At 32.1% G+C, this 22,063-nt stretch overlaps 1 protein-coding gene across 3 annotated transcripts in view; it reads left to right on the plus strand.

The window, feature by feature from the left end:
• LOC139523354 (hemicentin-1-like) overlaps positions 1-22,063 on the plus strand; it is a 49,633-nt gene that overhangs the window by 22,459 nt on the left and 5,111 nt on the right. For 2 of the 3 annotated variants that reach the window (XM_071317250.1, XM_071317251.1), the window contains exons 9-31: positions 718-1,023; positions 1,388-1,690; positions 2,215-2,517; positions 4,015-4,317; positions 4,875-5,174; positions 6,152-6,457; positions 7,448-7,753; positions 8,248-8,547; positions 9,334-9,633; positions 11,001-11,303; positions 12,024-12,326; positions 12,709-13,008; positions 13,471-13,773; positions 14,167-14,472; positions 14,772-15,074; positions 16,426-16,722; positions 17,150-17,449; positions 17,654-17,959; positions 18,598-18,903; positions 19,168-19,473; positions 20,078-20,389; positions 20,828-21,127; positions 21,784-22,038. In XM_071317250.1, the coding sequence (XP_071173351.1) occupies positions 718-1,023; positions 1,388-1,690; positions 2,215-2,517; positions 4,015-4,317; positions 4,875-5,174; positions 6,152-6,457; positions 7,448-7,753; positions 8,248-8,547; positions 9,334-9,633; positions 11,001-11,303; positions 12,024-12,326; positions 12,709-13,008; positions 13,471-13,773; positions 14,167-14,472; positions 14,772-15,074; positions 16,426-16,722; positions 17,150-17,449; positions 17,654-17,959; positions 18,598-18,903; positions 19,168-19,473; positions 20,078-20,389; positions 20,828-21,127; positions 21,784-22,038 (6,927 nt within the window). The remainder of the gene's footprint in view (positions 1-717; positions 1,024-1,387; positions 1,691-2,214; positions 2,518-4,014; positions 4,318-4,874; positions 5,175-6,151; positions 6,458-7,447; positions 7,754-8,247; positions 8,548-9,333; positions 9,634-11,000; positions 11,304-12,023; positions 12,327-12,708; positions 13,009-13,470; positions 13,774-14,166; positions 14,473-14,771; positions 15,075-16,425; positions 16,723-17,149; positions 17,450-17,653; positions 17,960-18,597; positions 18,904-19,167; positions 19,474-20,077; positions 20,390-20,827; positions 21,128-21,783; positions 22,039-22,063) is intronic. The other variant, XM_071317252.1, reaches the window with a different exon arrangement.

Genomic DNA, 22,063 nt, shown 5'->3' on the forward strand with positions numbered 1-22,063 from the left:
AGAAACATTTTCACTAAACCTTACTAATAGAGTAGTTGTGGCGTTTTTCACAGGTTGGTAAAATTTAATATAGCCAAAAGCTTAATTGGATATAAGGGTATAGGTCATGGTAGGAAAATGGTTTAAAGTGTGAGAAACTTCTTAACTATTGTTGACCTATAAATTCTGTATAAGTACATGCTAATATTTACACTATTAAATTATTATTTTAATCCAGAAATTAATTTTAAGAATTTAAGGCCTAAATAAACAGTTTGAAAGTATTAAAGATTCCTGAAATGCAAATAATGACCTTTCATAGATGAAAACAACATTCAATGTATTTTTATAAGTGAGTCATAAAAGTTTTTGTCTGTAAAACTGATGCAAGATTCCATAATTCTTAATCGAAGAAATAAATCTTTAAAAGAAATTAGAAAAAGTAAATGCACATAAGTCTTTCCAAATTGAAATGGTATTTTTTTTTTATCAAATCGTGAAATAAAATAATGTAATGATAGAAAATGTTAGCCAAGATGAGTACTTAACTACAGGTCACTAAGTCTCGAAGCTTGAGAAAACAAAATAAAACAAATACCAGAACTTAAATTAAGTTTTCTTACCAATATCTAAATTTAGTCAATAATTAATAGTTGATTTCAACCTCCTTGTTAGGATCCCCACCCCTTTGTTTGACCTATGCATATTTTCTCATACATTTTTTCCCCAACATTTTAGGTGTACCTTCTGCTATTATTGGATCATCCAACTACCAAGCATTAGTTGGCAACACCATAACACTAGGATGTACAGTTACAGCCAATCCTTTTGCTCAGTCAGTCTATTGGGAACGGGATATTAATGGAGTGGTCACAACAATAGGTCCTTCCACCAATCCAAGTAAATATGGTGGATCCACAACTGTTAATCCATCACTGACAATAAACGATTTGGATTTCAGTGATGAAGGAAATTACAGATGTCATGCTACAAACATTGTTGGAACTGGTCGTAGTTCTCAGGGATTTTTGGACATTCAAGGCCGTAAGTTGAATATAAAGATTATTGGTCCAAAAATTTAGTATTTTTGTATTTGTATTGCAGTTTACATTAGTAGTTCTTTCATGGTTTCCAAGAAATTTTGAAAGATAATGCCTTTCAAAGCCATGCAAGCAATCGGTTCTGAGTTCTTGTGATTTTATTTAGAAAACAAATATTTTGAAAGTTTGAAAAATTATGTGTTTGAGATAAAAATTGACCTTTCAATACCATTTTTCTTATATCAATAATGTAAGGTGAAATTGAAAATTTAACTCTAATAGAACCATTATTTTTATACAAAACAAGTGTATGAACTATGCTATATATCAAACTGAGTTATTTTTGATAAAACTTTGATCTCTTTCAGAGCCTCCAACTGTTGTTGTAACCTTACCAAACTATGCAGTAGATTTTGGCAGACAAGTTGCTCTTGGTTGTACTGTAACAGCTAATCCTGCACATACAAGTGTTAACTGGAAGAAAATAAAGAATGGTGTGTCAACTGATATTGAAATGGCAAATAGTGGGAAATATTCAGGTTCATCTGTTTCTTCCCCGTCACTTGTCATCAATAATGCTAATCTTGATGACGAAGCTTCTTATGTCTGCTATGCAACAAACAGTATTGGTACAGGTCAGAGCACGTCAACAGTTCTAGATGTTGTTGGAAGTAAGTATGAGCAATATGGAAATAAAGGGTTTAATTTTTATTGTATTAAAAACAAAATTAAGAAAAGTTTTGATTTATTTTATTTTGCTCAATACTTTGAAATATTGAATAGCAAAACAAGAGATATTTTCAGTATATTTTTCAAGTTTTATAAAACTTTTAAATGTGATAAAAGAAAGATCATTAGTGGTCTCTTGTAAGTATGCTCTCTTTGAGTGCTTGGTCCCTTGGCATGAAAATAGGTATTTGTTAATTCTTCATAAAGCACCAGGATTTTAGGAGTAAGACTGGTTGGTCAGGATTCAGAGTTATGTTTCCTCGTTGGCTTATATGTCTTTCATGGGAACTGTATCCTTGTGAGCTAGTATGTTAAAAATCTTGCTTAACGAGTCTTTCTAGTAATAAGTTTTACTGATTTCATATAAATTGAGCATGTTTTAGTCCCATGTTGTATTCAAAACTAGTTTTAGATTTAGTTCATCCTTGTACTTAAAGTATTAAATTTTTCTATATTTTATTTTCAGATATTCCATCTGTTGTGGTACCTCAACAACAATACAATGTTGACTATGGGCAGACTATTACCTTGACTTGCACCGTGACCTCTAATCCAGTTCACACAGTAGTCTACTGGCAAAAAATCCAGAATGGACAACCGACTAATATCAATGTGGTCAGTAGTAACAAATATAGTGGATCAACGGTCAACACACCATCTCTAACCATCAATAATGTTGTTCTTAGCGATGAAGCATCATATGTTTGTTTTGCTACTAATGGAGTAGGGACTGGACAGAGTTCTCAGACAACTGTAGATGTCGCTGGAGGTAAAGAAATATTTTATATGATTAGAATATATGTAATCTTTCAGCACATTTTTTACATAAATTGTGGCAAATCTAATGATTTTCTTGAAACTGTAATGTGATATAATTTTGAAACTTTTGTTCTCTCTTGACAAATATGCAATTTCACTGACATATTATATATATAAAAGTATTTATATAAATGCTGGTATTTATTCGTGTAAAGCAAATAAAAGATCTTTTCAGATCAGACAACAAAGTTCTGTACTTTATTTTTGACTTTTTTTTTAATTACATATTTTGGACCTTAACCCTTAGACTGCTGCATTCATTTCTATTGTACTTTTGTGTATTGCTGAATAAAATTTTAATCACTGATGAAATAAACATGTTCACTTACAATTGCTGTATCTTTGTAAATATTGAATATTCATCAATAAAAGTTATATAAAAAAGTATCATTAGATTCTGTATTTTTTATTTATTTTATTTTTGTGCGAGTTTCTGGTCATTTTTTTACCTGTACAGGTGCAAATAGAGGTAAACAAAGGTAAACTTATTTTTTTTAACGAATCCATCAATGTAAAAGTATTCATGACTCCAGAATTGAACCAAAATAGTTGAAAATCTCTTTCAAGAACTAGTTCCATTGTGATTATCAAAAAAAAGTTTCTTCTCGGACCAACAGCCTTTTTTATGCAAATAGTTTCCGGTATTTTCCTCCGACTTTTACTTCCATGTACAAATATATTTATATGACAAGTTCATTGTTATAGCTTTCATCAATAAATAATCTTGACAAACTTAAAGTTCGGATCTATCGATGTCAGTCAATATTGATTCACATTTGAAAGGCGAAATGATAAACATCGCAAATATTGTTTCATGTCATCCATTTTGAACAAGGTCTGGGAATCCCGGTGGTTCTCGCTTTAAAAGTCTTCTGTTCGCAGTTTTGATAGAATGTTTCTATTTCCATCTAGTATATCTTCTGTTCTCGTCCAAATCCTTTTAATCGGCCGCCTCTGTTAAATCGTTATAATTGAAATACTTGTTGGCCATTTCTCCAAATAATATCCGCCATTTTGTCACTTTTTTCATCAAAAATTTTCACTTTCGGTTTTATCGCTTATACTTGATTTAAAGTCAAGAGACACTCGAAAGAACGCAGATTTTTAACCAATCATAATCCATACAAGTCGAAACTGCCGCAATCTCATGAATATTGACTCCGCCCATTCCATGGTAACTGTGTAAACAAACTAGTTACGGAAAACGACTATAGTTGCGCGTAGCAGTAGCGGACTGCTTTATCGGAACGACAATAGTCGTGCGTAGCAGTCTAAGGGTTAAAACGATGATTTTGAAAAAAAATATTCTATAAGTAAAATATACAAGTACAGTAATTTGTTTTTTTAACATTGAAAAAAGTATACATCTTGTAGAACTCTACATCTTGTAGAACTCTATCTAATAACTTGGAATATATTAAGATGTATTGCTTTTTTTCGATTTTAGGTATTCCAGTAGTAGCTATACTATCAAACAGTTACAGTGTAGTGGTCAGTGGTACAGTAACTTTGCAGTGTGTGGTCAATGCTAACCCACTCCACACAGTTGTACAATGGCAGAGAGTTGTCGGTGGTCAAACTACCGATGTATCTGTTGGAGGAAATATCAGATTGAGTGGTTCAACGGTCAACTCGCCATCACTTATCATTTCACAAGCTGACTTTGCCGATGAAGGCGATTACATATGTACTGCAACTAATGCTGTCGGAATGGGTACCAGTCAAAAAACATTTTTGGATGTGACTGGCAGTAAGTAAATTATAAAAACCGGGAACAAGAGACCAACTGGCTACACATATTTGATTCAAAAACAACATTCAACAAACAACATATGGTGTATTAATTCATAACATGAAAATCTATTTATGAAATTTACAACCAAAATTGAAAAAAACAGTGATTTAGCTGGTGTCTATCAAAAGCAAAAAATCACATCTCATAGTAAGTTCAATAAAGGGGAGATAGCTGCATACTTTAATGTTTTTACATTAACTTACTAGAAAAGAAAAGAATCAATTCTGAATAAATTTATGTCAATACACCTATAGTGTTGCAAATAATGATGTACACACCAAGGCTTCTCTCATTTGGTGATTGTATTGAATGATTATACATATTTTGATTATGAAATTCACATTTATGCAATAAGATTTGCATGACCAAAATGTATGACTAAAAGCAGTGATAACTCGCCAATAGTTTGAAATGCATGTAAATATGTCAAATGTATTTTGACTTGAAAAAATAGTTTTTTAAAAAATGCAAAGTAAGGACAAAGGCACATATATTCAAACTTTTTTTTCCAGCTATCCCTATAGTGACTGTAAGCCAGACCCAATACAATGGTGACTACGGAAAATCAGTCACTTTAGTATGTACAGTATCTGCTAACCCAGCTGAGACCAGAGTTTACTGGCAAAGATTGCAAAATGGCCAAATGAATGAAATCGCATTAAATTCAGGAAAATATGCTGGATCCACTGTTGGTCAACCGTCCTTGACCGTCTCTGCCCTTGACCTCAATGATGAAGGATTTTATCAGTGTTTTGCTGAGAATAGTGTTGGAACTGGATCCAGTGATCAAACATTCCTCGATGTTCTTGGAAGTAAGTTCTGATGATAGTTAAATAATAATTTAGTTCGATACTACATAAATATATGGAAAAGAGCTTTTACAAATAAAACAAATTAAAGTGCAGTGGTATGATTGTCAATAAGACAACTATCCATAAAGAAAAGGAGGTCAAAGATGTAAACAATTATTGATCACCATTCAATCTTCAATGAGGAAAACCCTTCTGTATTAAAGAACATTCTAATATATAGAAAAAAAGAAAATTAATCTTTGTTACAGGGTCTCCCGGGTATAAATCAATTTTTTTTTTCTAATATAGGATTTCGCTATATATTTTTATAAATGAACTTTATCCTCTACTTAAAAGAAAAATGAAATAAAAAAATGGAGTCGCTGTTCATTTAAGCTCAGTCTGCCTCCGAAAGAAGCATACATTTTTGTTGTCCTTTTTTTCTGTTGAACTAATGGGAGAAATAGAGGTAATATTGAAATAAAAAAAATAACCTAATTACAGAAATCGTTTAAATTTTACAATTATTTAGTTTATGTACAGCTTATTTAAAAGCAATAATAAAAAATATAGGTCACCGATGAGTTAAAAAAGATATGTAAATATAATGCCAAAAAATGGCATTTTTGCACCAAAGGGAGATAATTTGGAGCTTTTTCAATGATATAAACCTTTTAAAAGTCATCTGGGGCCAAACCAAATTGTTCTGTTTTTTTGGGTTGATTTTTGTACCATATCATAAAGTAATAAGCAATAGTGTAATAAATAAAGGTTTTAATTTTTTGCTGAAATTTTTGTACCCGCGAGCCTCCTTAATACACTGTAGAATTTAGAATCTATCATGTAATCAAAGTATGTGTTGAAGACCCATCTGTGGCCTTCAGCTGTTTTCTGCTCTTTGGTCGGGTGGTTGTCTTATTGACACATTTCCAATTTCTACTCTCAATTTTATACCTACATAAGAATGCTTTAATATTTATGGTAACATATTTTTTCAGATATACCTACAGTCAATGTTTTGTCAAACACATATACAGTCATCCTGGGAAACACCATTACTCTTGGTTGTGAAGTCACTGCTACTCCAAAAGAAACCACCGTTTTCTGGCGTAGAATTGTAAACGGACAATTACAAGATATTGACATGAATTCAAACAGTAATAGATATAGCGGTTCAACAGTGGACAATCCATCCTTGACCATCAGGAATGCAGGCAACTCGGATGAGGGCAATTATGTTTGTTATGCAACAAATCTAGCTGGAACTGGATCAAGCAGTCAAACTTTCCTGGATGTTATTGGCAGTAAGTTATTTATATATTTCTAAATCTTTTTTATGAGACTATCCACTGTATTAAGACAATGGTTTGGACACCACAGATGATGACACTATATACACCTCTCAATCTGATTTTAGGATTGACAATATATATTCTGACTGTGAACGTCCATCTTTAATCAATTAGATTTACTTAGCACAATTTTAAATCTAATTGTTAACTTGACCTTTAAGATAAAGGTCTAATGTTCTATGAAACTTATTACAATATTGATAAATACTTTTCAAAATGTTAATTTTGGGTATGGAATTCCTAGATATTAGCCTGATTACGCTTGTGCTAGGATAGAGGTTTTCATCAATCCTATTTTTATATTTACTTTTGATAAGATTGATGTTTAAAGTAATTTTCAAATTACTCTATATGTCAGACCTAAAAATTAAATGATATACTGGTATCCTCGATACTGGCTGCAGCAATAGAGCCTTTTTATGCTGATGCTGTGTAAAGCTATCTCCAACTAATAATCCAAACTGGTCTGAAAAATAGGTTTGTGGAAATTGGTCTTACTGTCACCCCTTAATTAACATTTAGAAAACAAATGATTTGAGACAACCAGCCAGCATACTGAGGCAGAATTATATGGACACCACAGATGATGACACTATATACACCTCTCAATCTGATTTTAGGATTGACAATATATATTCTGACTGTGAACGTCCATTTTTAATTCAATAAGATTTTCTCAGAAAACTATCTATTGTTCACATAACTCGTAACATAAAGTTATGTTTTATGAAACTTGTTGCTTACCACAAAAATATTTTTTTTTCAATGTTTCAAGCAGATTTTTAATCTATTATTGTTGCATTAAAGTTCTGATTTATATTATATTGTAACTTGAAAACATTTGTTAGGAATGGCTCCCAGGAAAAGCACTTCTATATTCCAGCATTCAATGAGAAGGTTATTTATGATTTCAAATTAGTTTATCAATGTTTTCTTCTTTAGGTATCCCAGTTGTCAGTATAGTGCAGAGTACATACAATGTTAATATTGGAAATTCTATAACCTTGGCATGTACAGTCTCCGCCACACCACCTGAAACAAACGTCTACTGGACACGGACTTCAGGAAATCAACAAGAGCAAAATGTACAAATGTCCAATACTAACAAGTATTCAGGATCATCTGTCTCATCGCCATCTCTAGTCATTCTCAACACAGATCTCAGTGATATAGCTAACTACCGGTGTCATTCTTCAAACAGCGTAGGCACAGGACGGAGTGACACTACAACGTTAACAGTCATTGGAAGTAAGATTACTGTTTCTTCTATTGGTTTACTGTTTTAATGTTAGCTTTAATACAGTGTCATGTAAAAGTTATCAGTTTGTAAGTTTATATTCAGTTATGGTATGTGTTCTTTAATCTACACTTTGGGAGAAAAAAAAATTTTCAAGCACTAAGAAAATATTTTTTTCATAAATTGAGAATCAAAAATATTTTTTCATAACATGGGAGATAACTCAAATATTTTCACAAATTAAATTTTTATTTTAGATTTAATTGTTACTTTTAAAAAATCCACTTACTAAGATTTATGTACTCAAAAGGCTGAATTGTTAACATTAATTTTTACATGATACAGTTTCAACAATATCATTTTATATAAGTTTATTATACCATATGGTATCTATTATATTCTACTTTTTTTGGAAAAATATATTCCCAGAAGCACTTAGAAAATATTTTTTCCTGACATGGGAGATAACTCTAAAATATTTTCACACATCAAATTTTCATTTTAGATATACCAATTGTTACTGTTGAAAAATCCTCTTATTCTGTCAACTATGGAGAAAGTGTAACTTTAGTCTGCTCCGTGAGAGCTGCACCACAACATACAACTGTCTTCTGGAAGAAAGTTCAAGGTGGTCAAGAGGTGGACATTAATATGAACACTGCTAAATATAGTGGATCTACAGTGAACCAACCATCAATCACCATCGCAAACACTGAAATGAATGATGAAACATTTTACATCTGTTTTGCTTCAAATAGTGTAGGAACCGGTCAGAGTTCACAAACATATGTTGATGTACTTGGAAGTATGTATATTTCAAAATTTGAACAACCTTGTATTCTTTGATCTTGTTAAATTGCCAAAGCCTGGTATTCATTAAGGATGTTTGCGCCCCTTGTCTTTTTTATTTTTTGCTAGATTTTGGAACCCTCTGATTTTATCCATGTATTGTCATTTAAAATATTTGCTTGGTAATGCTCAATTTTTTTTATAATTTTTACATAGTTTAAAAAGCCATATTTAAAAATCTTATAAAACCCTTTTTTTATAGTTTTTTAAAATAAAATAATCTGCCAATGTTAAAAGTTTTAACAATCTAGAGAATCAGTTCTTGCTAAACTTTTAATGGCTAATACCTCAAACAAGTGCATGGAACCCTAATTTTTCTGCTTTTAAGTTCCTTTATTAATATGCTATCATTTAGTAGTCTTTTAGAAGCTTATTATTTTGAAACCGTAGCAAACACCTTTAAATCTAGATTAATTTGAAACTTTGTTTTTTGTATTCAAAGATTAATAATGATAAATACTGACAACCAATTTGGTTGACATTTACTGGTAGGCTATCATTGACAATTGTTCAATATTTTACCAAGCTAATTTTATAAGGGAGATAACTCGAGAAAACTGTTGCAAACACATGTTCAATAATCTTTCAACAAACTGTGTTGGGGAGATAACTCAAATTTTTAGTTTGATAATAATGGACAAATAATTTAATACAGATTTTTAAAGTTCAACAGATTTTTAGAAGTTTTAATAATAGTTTAAATAAATGGATAGAGTGTTTATATAATTAATTTTGTTTGTAGATTTTCCTGTTGTCCGTGTTTTATCAAACAGTTATAGTGTGCTATTAGGCAATACAGCTACCTTGGAATGTGTTATAACTGCTAGTCCAGCGGCATCAATAGTTCAGTGGTACAGAGTTATAAATGGACAACAACAGACTATTGATTCTTCATCTTCTAATTATAATACTCCTACAGTGAACAACCCTAGCTTAAGAGTTCTTAGTGCTGCAAATAGTGACGAAGGATATTACATTTGCTCTGCCTCAAATCCTGTAGGAACAGCATCATCTGCTCAGACTTTCTTAGATGTAACTGGAAGTAGGTCACCTGCACAAGCCTCATACTTGCATGTTCTGTACATTTATTTATGTTTGTTTATACTGACAATAAACAATTTAAACACATTTATATTTGCATTGTTCTTTCTTTGCACTTGGCCATGGTGCAACACTTGCATGAAATCATTTTAAATATTTGATTGGCAGTTATATACTTTAATGTTTAATATGCTTTTGTTCAATTTGTTTTAGCACAACTGAAAAGAATTATAACAGAATGATATCTTATAAATTTTGAAAAAGGCATAGTTTTACATTGTGTTACTGGCTTTCAAGCACAAAATGTACTCCATTAAAACATAACTTAAGATATTTTATTTTAAAGGAAACTCATATTAACATTCATGGTGATTTGGCATTTCTTATCCATATTCAACAAAGTCTGAAAATTACAGTTCTGAAAATGCTGAGTATTACGTGCATAAATGTATTTAAAAATCGATTTTATATCAAAAGAGAAAAAGTAATAAAATAATTTGAAGATTTTTTTGATAAATCAGTGAAAAATTCTAAAAGTCCTGAATGGTTGGTTATGGTTCTTTGTCTTCTTGCAATCAATTTTGAAAAGGTCATTTGTAACTTATGATTTGACTAATTATATGATTTGACTAATTATATGATTTGACTAATTATATGATTTGACTATATATTTATGTATCAACCCTCCTATGGTGGATGGTTATATATTTTGTTTTATTGTTTAAATGTAAACATATACTTTTTAAAAAAATTTGGTTTTATTTTACAGATTTTTTTTTACAGAATTGCAACAGGTTAACTACTTAATGGAATAGTCAAATGAAAAATTTGATTAAAAGCTTGCAGATGTCTAAATTTTGAGCATTGTTGGGTTGTTGTCTCAACATCTTTTATTCATATGACTAAATATCTTTTGATTCATATGATTCGCATAAAATCAGAAATAAACAAGAATCATCATTTTATTAATTTCAGCTATAAGTGATTTTTTTTTGCTGATGTCAATCTCTGATTTAATTGTTATAAGTCCTTACCAGTTGTCTCCTATGCACAGGGTTAATTCTGTCCTGCCTTTTAAATCGGAGAGTGATGTTTGCAAATATTTGAAATACAAAATATTATCTAATTTTTACTATATTTTAACAACTTTCTTTAAATCATAATGCAAATAATTCACTTATAAAAGGAGGTTTATGTAGATCCTTTACATTCAGAAATTTGTCTAAATTATTTGAGTTTTTTTTCCATAATTATTTTTAAAAGTTTGCTCCATGATATGATAAGTATGTTTTTCAGATAAAGTCAAAAGTTTCAAATGAAATTGTGGTTTGTATCAATTTCTGATGTCAAAGTTTATTTGTATTTCAGATATCCCTACTGTGACTGTATCCCTGCCAAACTACAACACTAATATTGGTGCTACTGTGACCTTGGGTTGTTCAGTGATAGCCACACCCGCTGCTAACTCAGTTTACTGGAAGAGAATTGGCGCTAATGGTCAGACCATTGACATTGATACAAACAGCAATAGATACGATGGTGCTTCCATCACAAACCCATCGTTGGTCATTTACAATCCAGATCTGTCAGATGAAGGCAACTATGTTTGCTATGCCTCCAATGCCATCGGAACAGGAAACAGTCAACAGACATTCTTAGATGTAACAGGAAGTATGTGCCTTATTGAAATTAGTTTTGTCAACTGTTATTGTTACCATTTTAACTTTGGCAAAAAACTGGTGAAATTGTTATGGCAGTTTTTTTGGCAGAATCTTCAGAATTTTGTGGCACACAAATATTCAATACAAACACTTACCAGTAGATTTATTTTGGACCCTCAATCTCTCCATCACTACAATTTTGAATAACAATTTACTCTGAACTCCTTTCACATTGACTCTGTTGGGAAATTATGTTAGTAAAATCTTAAATTTTACCTTAATTTTCTCTTTTAATAATTTTCTTTGTTAGCCTTTTATGTTAAAATTGAGAATGGAAATGGGGAATGTGCCAAAGAGACAACAGCAGAAGGTCACCAACAGTTCTTCAATGCAACGAGAAATTCCCGCACCCGGAGGTGTCCTTCAGCTGGCCCCTAAACAAATATATATTAGTTCAGTGATAATGAACGCCATACTAAACTCCAAATTGTACACAAGAAACTAAAAGTTAAAATAATACAAGACTAACAAAGGCCAGAGGCTCCTGACTTGGGACAGGCGCAAAAATGCAGCGGGGTTAAACATGTTTGTGAGATCTTTTCAAGCTTGTTTTTTGCATTTATTTTGAAGATCGGTGATAACATTATATGAATACAATTAAGAAGGTCTTTTTTAACATCATAAATATTCTTTATAAAAATGTAAAACATTTTAATATTGTCTTTTTCAGATACCCCAAATGTCAAAGTCCTGCAGAGTCTGTACACTGTCAACATTGGCCAATCTGCAACCCTGGAATGTACCGTTACTGCTTCACCCCAGCATACCATTGTTTACTGGCAGAAGGTAGTTGGTGGTGTTGCTACAACAATTTCTACCTCAAGTTCTAACAGATATTCTGGATCCACTGTTAATAATCCATCCCTGACCATCAGTGCTTCACAGTCCGGTGATGAGGCTTATTATATATGTTTTGCTTCAAATGAAGTTGGAACTGGTCAGAGTTCTCAGACATACCTCGATATTATTGGAAGTAAGTATAGTGAAATCATGTCTTTGTGAAGCCCTAGTTCTTGCATATCTCTATAATAAGTCTGAAACCAAACTTTCAAATCCTCGACCTGACTCAAGAATTGAAAATGTTCTTTGAAGACTGTTGCATATTACACTTCTAAACAAACAAGTGTGAAATATGTTGTTTGAAAAGATCATTTCTCTGAATACCAAAGTAATCCTAGAAAATATCAAACTTAAATGCATTAATTTTTCGAATTTAACTGATGTAAATACCGGGTAATATTGTTTCACTTTATCTGTACAAGTATCTAAAAAGACTCAAAGTGCATGAAGTTGCAATTGGTCTAAAAGATCTAAGTGGTACAGTAATGATACTAAGTAAAATATTTCAATTCCAGGTATTCCAATTGTCAACATTGGCTCCACCTCATACAATGTAAACTATGGAAACTCAATCACATTGGTGTGTACCGTAACAGCCAATCCAGTCCATAACTCCGTATCGTGGACCAAGATCCAAAATGGAGTACAGACTGCAATCAGTATCGATGGAAGTAAATACTCTGGTGCTACCGTATCCCAGCCATCATTGGTAATCAGCAATGCCGGCAATTCTGATGAGTCTTTCTACGTATGTTCTGCTACAAACAGTATTGGAAAGGGTCAGAGTTCACAGACCTACTTGGATGTTGTTGGAGGTATGATGTCATTTTTTAATTGAATTTTTTACAAAATAAAAAAATATAGCAGTTGTGATTAAGATGAAAAAAAGGACTTGCTATTCTTTACTCATCTATAATAAAAATTGTCTAATTTAAAGGTTTGATTCAAAGAATATTTGTTGATCTAATGTCAAAATATTTATAGCTTTTTTTGATACTTTATGAAATTATTACTGTTGGTGGTACTAGTTTTCATAGATTACATATAGGTTAACTTTACCATGAATTTAAAAATTTAATAAAATTCAAAATTGTTGGCTTGTATGAGAATATCTGAACTCCACCAAAATATTTCTTTTCACAAATTTGTACCTATGCAGTCTATGATTATTTAGTATTATGAGTACTATTCTTAAATTGTTACTTTTCAATTTTTCCATGTTTGACAGTTATTTATTTATATATATATATAATTACTCTGTAATGACTATTTTCTAGATATTCCTGTTGTCCAAATCTTGTCAAACTACTACAGTGTAGAAATTGGTCAGTCCGTTAATGTGGAATGTGAAGTTCAGGCCGACCCATTACACAATTCTGTACAGTGGAAGAGAGTTTTAAATGGTGTAACCCAAAACCTTGATATATCTAACGGCAACAAGTACATTGGAGGAACCAGAAACACGCCATCTTTAACAATTCAATCTACCGGAGATGGTGATGAAGGTTATTACATCTGTACAGCCACTAATGCTGTTGGAACTGGCTCTAGCTCACAGTCCTATGTTGATGTAACTGGAAGTAAGTTAAACTTCTTTCTGTAGATTTTGTTTTAAATAAGTGATTTTCCTGTGTAAATTTATTTTTTATTTTTGATGAATTAAAACTAAACTTCAGAAAGCAGAAAATGCATGTTTATCATAAATTTGTTACTGTCAAATCAATAAACTTCAAAACCTACAAATAAAATATTAGAATCCAGGAGCATAAAGTACTATCTCTGTGACATTTTCTTTGATTCAATAGATTAAGTTCCTTGGAACATTAATCCATAGATTTTTTAAAATTTATTTTGCAGCACATGGTTATTAAGACGTAAAGAATATGATTGTATGTTTGCCAATACTGGCTAAACATAAAAATTATAAAACATGTTAATCAATTTTTGCGATATTTACGATATTTAATTTTCAGGTGTTCTCTCTGTGAATGTTCCACAACCCTCTTACAGTGCCAACTATGGCCAGAGTGTACAGTTAGTTTGTTCTGTATCTGGTAATCCTCCAGCAACCTCAGTCTACTGGCAAAAGGTCAAGAATGGTGTCGTAACAACCATCTCAGCAAACACCAACCCCAATAAATACTCTGGAGTTACACTCAGCACACCATCTCTAACTGTTCTGAACACTGATGCTGATGATCAAGCAGTTTACACTTGCTTCGCTGAGAATGCCATTGGTAGATCTCAGAGTCAACAGACACAACTTCAGATTGTTGGAAGTAAGTCTTGGTATTTAAATACACTGTGATAGTTTGACTGTAAATATGGTTTACAACTTGCAATAAAATCAATTTCCTAGACGAAAACCTCATTTAAACAACCAGGATAACTAAAATAATGGGCAACACTTTCATTATCAGTCATTCTTTAATAAAGTACAATTTCCCATAGTATACAATATTGATTTGATAAAGGTAAACTTGTTGATTGTTGTTTTTAGGTACAAGGAGAGTTGTCTCCCATAGAATACAATTTTTATTTGATAAAGGAAAAGTTATTGATGATTTACGTTTTTTAGGTGTACCATCTGTAACAATTGGACAAGGATATACCGTCAACCTTGGAAGTTCTGTGACCATACAGTGTACTGTTTTCGCAACACCATCAGCTTCTTCCATCACATGGAAGAAGATTAGTCAAAATGGCGCTGAATCTTTCATAAATGTGGCCAATTCTGCCAAATATAATGGTGGAACCATCGGAACACCATCCCTAACAGTCCAAAATGCTGGTGATGGTGATGAAGCTTACTATGTTTGCTCTGCTACAAATGCTGCTGGAACAGGAACCAGTTCACAATCATACTTGGATGTACTCGGAAGTAAGTTGACATTATTAATGCTTGATTGAAAGGGAGCAACCATTTAACTTCAAAAGAGTGGGGGGGTATGGGTTTTTGTTGGTCAGGTCTTTTTTTCAACAACATCTAAAACTATGAGGAAAGGGGGAAATCTTGATTCAGAATAATTTGTTTTGTCATCTGCTTGGCCAGATCTTTTTCTTCATCAAATTGGGGATCAGATTATTTTTTTGGAAACAAACCATACCCCCCTTGAAGTTAAATGGGTTGGTTGTAAGTTATTAGATGAATAAATGAAGTCATTCTATGTTGTACTGTGAATAGAGTTGTGAACACTTCAAATTAAGTTTTGGCATACTAAGATGTACTTTAAAGTAAGTTTAGATTTTTCTCTTTCTATTTAGTTTTTGTGAATCACTTTGTTTATTATAATAACAATTACAAATGTGTTCACATTTATTGTAGGGATCTAAAACAACATTTTGAATTTGAAATATGTTTAAAGGGGCACTAGCTGTCAAATTCATTGTAACCGATTTGACTCAAATTCTCATATTTGGTTTATAACAATGTAAAACATTTATCCAAACTATCAAAAGTCTAAAATAAACAGTTTACAGAGCATGGGGTAGATAATATATAGGTTCGTTTCGTGTGTATTTTAGTCCAAACGCCATCTAATTAACTATCGATTTGACCTCAGATGACCATATAAGCGATGTAAACAAAAATAAAGATACGAATAGATTAAACCATCACGTGCAATTGCATTTTTATAGGTCTGTTTGATTTTATTTTATAGATTAAAAATAGATGTTTCTCATTGTTTTTAACCATATAAGAATGATTTTATGTGCATCGAATTAGTAATCAAATGATTTACCGTAGTTTCACTTTCATTGTTGACATTCTTTTTCTTTAAATAACCAGTACACGTACAATGCATGCGTTGTCAATCTCTAGCTAGGGGTTAACTTGAAGTTCACATGAATACCGGTTAGAATGATGATGACGTTTTCACTTGCAAGTGAATCAGTCAAAAATTATGTTTAATCGCTTATTTCGACAAAATTAAAGGAAATTGATTGCTAAAAGCAAATTATTATTTCATTATTACAATTTGATTAATGATTGATCTAAAAAAAATCATACTTTATTTTTTTTATAAATATCGTAGCTAGTGCCCCTTTAAATTTCATATTTCTTGGAAAACTTTGTTAAACATTGAATAAGCATGACCATTTTTAAAATTTAAAAAAAAAAAAAAATGAAAAGCAATGGATTAATATGATAGTGTTAAAGGATGGTTTAATTGATAACCAAACACTTTTGTTTTTGATTTCATCCTAGCCCAATGTATTATTTTATTCAGGTCTCCCTGTTGTCAACATCCCTCAACCACAATACAGTGTCATTGTCGGAAACGACCTCACTATTGGATGTACCATTGATGCCAACCCCGCTCATACAAGTGTCACATGGAGAAAGATTGTCAACGGACAACCCACCCAACTTAATACTAATGGTCGTATCAGTGGCTCTACTGTCAACAACCCATCAATTACCATTACTAGTGCCGTTGCTAGCGATGTTGGATATTATGTATGTTACGCTACCAACAGTGTAGGAACAGGGTCAAGTGCACAGACATACTTGAATGTTGTTGGAAGTAAGTCTTTTTATTTATGCTTTATGTATATATTTCTTTTTTATATTTCATACCTTTTTCCTTGTAACTACAAGAAAATATTAAAAATTCAAACTTTTTGAAACTCATAAGAATCTTTGAAAATATAGTTTGACTTGCTTGGAAATAGTTCTCTTTTTATACCTCCTATATAAAAGAATTGAGTCTGAGTATTGGTCCTGAAAAATAATAATTGCCACTGGACGTTAAGCATAAACAACCATCAACCAACCAAGCATAAACAACAACTAATCTCGGTAAACTTTATTTACCATGTTATTAAACATTGCATGCCCAAAGCAGCATGTTTATAACTGCATAATCACAAGCTTCTTTCTGAGAATTTAACATTTTTGAACCATCTTTTATAATTGATCATAAAATACAATATTTATCTATTATTTTTCAGGTATCCCAGTTGTAACAGTTTTGTCCACAAGTTATTCTGTCAACATTGGAAACCCCATCACTCTACAGTGTACCGTCTCTGCCAACCCTGCTGCCACCGTTGTTATGTGGCAAAGAATTATCAACAATAATGCTGTCAATGTAGACATGAACAGCGGTCGTTTTAGTGGAAGTAGGGTTGATTCTCCATCCCTAGTGGTCAGTAATGCTGCCGCTGCTGATGAAGGATACTACATTTGTATGGCAAGCAATAGTGTTGGAACTGGACAGAGTCAACAGACTTTCTTGGATGTTGTTGGAAGTATGTTAAAATACATCTTATTTATCTTTTTGAAAAACTGAATTATTTATAGTATATATTAGTATATTAAATATCTTTTGCATTGGGGGAAAGGGGGGATAAAGCAAATCTTTAAATGACAATTTAGGACATTCAGGATGTTTGAAAATTTATTATTATTTAATATTTCTATTTCTATTGCTATTTTATTGTATATTTTAAAAGGTATTCCAACAGTTAACGTACCAGTCCCAAATTACACAGTAAACCGTGGAGCATCAGTCACACTGGAATGTCAGTACAGTGCCAACCCAGCCGCTACATCCGTCACATGGGAGAAAATCGTAAACGGACAAACTACAGATGTCATCCTCACTAATGTCAATAACAAATATGGCGGCTCATCAGTCTCTTCCCCATCTTTGATTGTCAACGCAGCTGAGGAGTCTGACCAGGCCAGTTATATCTGTAAAGTGACCAACGCTATTGGAACAGGAATTAGTACCGCCACAAACCTTGATGTTGTAGGAAGTAAGTAGCATCAATACTTCCTATTTATTTCTACTTGAAGTAGTTTGCATTTTATATGTATCAGTTTAGAGTTCTATGAATAATCACAATATTTCACTGGTCCATCCATTGATGTTTGCAAACTTTTGGTTTAACTAACTTTTCCAATTATTTTTTGTAAGATATAACTTTATATAGAAACCAAAGATTTTTTTATTGATATATAAACTTTGTCATCTATCTTAACAGATGAAGAAAGTCCTATGTTCTTAAGATAAAGTTGACATATGCAAAATTGGACATGAAATGCATTAAAAATGTTGTCTCTAACAAATTTCTTCCATTAAATTAAATGCGAGACATGGTTATGAAAATTAACCAGTACTTATATTTATATTTATATTTATTTATTCCCGTGCAGGTCATTCTTAGAGTCTATTATTTATACTACTATTTAATATTTGTTTAAAAAGAAAAAAAACGCAAAAAACAGAGCCTTAAAGTGTACAGTAACGTTCATTGGTTTCTGTTGTACAATTATATTTTCCTTGACACATTAATCGTTTATAATCGTTTTGATTTATAACTTTATTGACCATAAGTAGGATATAAACAAAAAATGTGAATTGAAATAATTTCATTTTAATATATCATTGTAGACATCCCTGTCGTTACTGCCTCTCCATTGGCCTACTCTGTCAACATTGGTGATTCTGTGACAGTACAATGTAGTGTTGTAGCAGATCCCCTCCACACCCAGGTCTACTGGAGAAAGATTGTTGGTGGAACCACTTCTAATATTAATGTTCTCAACAGTAATGGCAAATATGACGGATCAACTGTTGGAGGTCCATCTTTAATCATTAACAACGCTGCATTCGGTGATCAAGGAACATACGTATGTTATGCTTCAAACAGTGTAGGAACTGGTCAGAGTACACAGGTCGTTGTAGCTGTAGCAGGAAGTAAGTTGAACTCTAACCTAGTATTTATAGGTTGATTGTAAAAAAAAAAAGGTGGGAAAAATTCAAAGGTTTAAATTTTTATGCTGTTAAGATTGATTTAAGCAAATTTTTGCAGCTTTTTATTTATCTGAAATCTTTTTTGCATGCTAAAAGTTATACAGTTTCAATTTTTATGCAAATAATTTGACATGAGTATTATTGAAGGTATGTTGTATTCATGTTCAGTTTGAGAAAATTTCAATTTGAATATAAATTTTATTTTAGGTGTCCCTAGTGTAACCCTCTCACAGACCTCATTCTCTGCAAGCTACGGTGATGATGCAACACTTGGATGTATTATTTCTTCCAACCCTACCTACACTTCCGTTTATTGGCAGAAAATTGTGACTGGAGAGACACCTACCACCATTGATGTGTCTAATACAGCTAAATATTCAGGATCTACCGTTGCCAATCCAGATCTTACCATTAGGAATATTGGAAGTGGAGACATAGCTAATTATGTTTGTTTTGCAGCCAACTCTGTTGGAACTGGAAGGAGTAACCAAGGACCTCTCAATGTTCTTGGCAGTAAGTTTATAATGTGTTCATGTGTCTTTAGGGAGCTACCATTTGATTTTTATGGGGGGGGGGGGGGGGGGGGCTAGGATGAAATTTGAAAAAAATAGGCAGGACAGGAGTTTTGAGTAAAAAAAAAAAGGCAGGATGTGACACTTTGCAAAAAAAAAAGCAGAATGACAATTTAGGTAAAAAAGTCGGAATAAACTAATAAAAAAAAAGGCAGGACCGAATAGAGTTAAAAATAAAAAGTCAGGACAGAGATTACAACTAAAAAAAAATGCAGAACAAAATTTTCATCCTAGCCCCCCATAAAAATCATATGGTAGCTCCCTTATGAATTAATTCCAAAAATAAGTGTTTTTACACAAATTGTTGTAGAAAGCTGTGAATGTTTGAGAGAAAAAAATCAAAGCAAGACTATAAAACTGAATATGACAAAAGAGCACTTTTATCGCAATTCTTTTTCTAGGCATTTGCTAAAATTTCCATTATTAATTCAATATGAATTATCTATGAATTTACTTTTAAAGTTATTGCTATATGCAATTAAAATTATTGTTTAAAGGAAACTAAACAACCAGTTTTAATTAATGCAAACTCTTTTTATTTATAGGTCCACCAACCGTTAGAATCAGTCAGACAACATACACTGTCAACATTGGAAACACTGTTACCATTGATTGCTCTGTAATCTCTAACCCAACTCATACCACTGTCTACTGGACCCGTCAGACTTCTGGTAACTCGGAAGAAACCATTACAATTGGTGGCAGCCTTTCAACAAAATATGGAGGAGGCAGTGTAGTTTCACCATCTCTGATCATCTACAATTCTGACAACAGCGACCAAGGCACTTACATTTGTCATGCTACAAATCTTGTTGGAACAGGTCAAAGTTCACAAGCTTTCCTCAATATTGTCGGAAGTATGTATACCTGCATTATTTTAATCTTAAAATTATAATTAGAAATTGGGATATTTTAGCTTTCGTATAAATCTCAAGTTATTTGAATTCCATAACAGATCATTCTTATATGCTGTAACAAGATTGAAATGTCATTCTTTACTGAGAATGTCTAAGAAAATAACAGCATTTATTATTATTCTGAAAAAAAAAAAACAAGTCTTCAACTGAGAGAAAATTTCAAAACTCTATTAAAACCTGCGACATGTTTTTTTTTTTTTTACAGAATTTTCTAGATAAGAATTAAAACAATGCTGTGTCTAATCCATTTGTCATTTTTTAACAATGAAATATGTTTAAACTAAACAATAAAACCCTAATAATTTGTAAATGAACGACTGTTTAGCATTGTTTCTATTTACCAACATTCGAATAATTGCATGACACATTTAATTTCAGATGTACCTACCGTCACAGCAACCACTGTACAATCTGCACGTGTTGGCAGCTCTGTCATCATTACATGTACGATTGTTTCAAACCCAGCTGCTATTGATGTCACATGGGCTAAATATATCAACAACCAACCTACACCAATAGATATTGTCAATAACAACCGACTCAGCGGTGGTACCACTTCCAATCCCTCATTGACCATTAATCCCGTAGAACAGGACGATGAAGGAAATTACATCTGTCAGGCACGTAATGATGTAGGAACAGGATCTAGTAACCAGGTCTATCTTGACATTATCGGAGGTAAATTCATTTAATAAGATACTACCTGATTTAATGATATACTTTTATATAGTAAATGCAGTAGACTCAATTTATATAAAGAGTTCAAATTTTTCAAAAATATATAGCAAGATTGATTTATATAGTAAAGACTTGAATGCATACCTAATAGTAATGGTTAAATTATTGGCTACCAATCTGTTTATTTTCTATAAGTAATTAAGAATAATTCTCTTTTGAATAGTTGTAATTTTTTTTAATTTTGTGAGCTTGCCATGATGTGTGGGTTTGCTCATTGTTGAAGTCTGTACAGTGATCTATAGTTGCTAACTTCTTCATCATTTGAACTGGGGTTGAGGCAGTTGTCTCATTGGCAATCATACCACAATTTAATGTAAGGGAATTGCTGGAACATTTGAAAAATCATTTTTAAGTTAGTGAAGTAAATGAATTGAGGTCTGGATCCTCTTTAATCTTATCTTAAGTTTAAGATTTTAGATCTTTCCTAACCTCAAATAGGCGTTGAATACAGATTAACTGTTTCTGCTTTTGTAATCCATGCCTTATACCTCATTTATATTATATTGTGAAAAAAAATCATTCCATATTATTAACCATTATTTTTTTAATACTGTTAAAACAAACTCGAGTCACAATATAAACAATTTCTCTTACAGACCCACCATCAGGAATTACCATCAACCCAACAAAGATTGTGATTGAGGAGGGACAAACTATCACTGCCACATGCTTGGCCCAGGGAAGTCCGTCCATTATTTACACATGGACCAAAGAAGGATCCATCACAATTATTAAGACAGGCAATATTTTAGAGATAAACAATGCTCCAAGGACAGCCTTAGGAACGTACACATGTAGAGCCTCTAACAACTATGGATCTATGGAAGCTACAACAATTGTTGATGTCCAATGTATGTACCTTTTAAGATGTAATCC

This window comes from Mytilus edulis, chromosome 5 (assembly GCF_963676685.1).
Source record: "Mytilus edulis chromosome 5, xbMytEdul2.2, whole genome shotgun sequence".
NCBI lineage: Eukaryota > Metazoa > Mollusca > Bivalvia > Mytilida > Mytilidae > Mytilus > Mytilus edulis.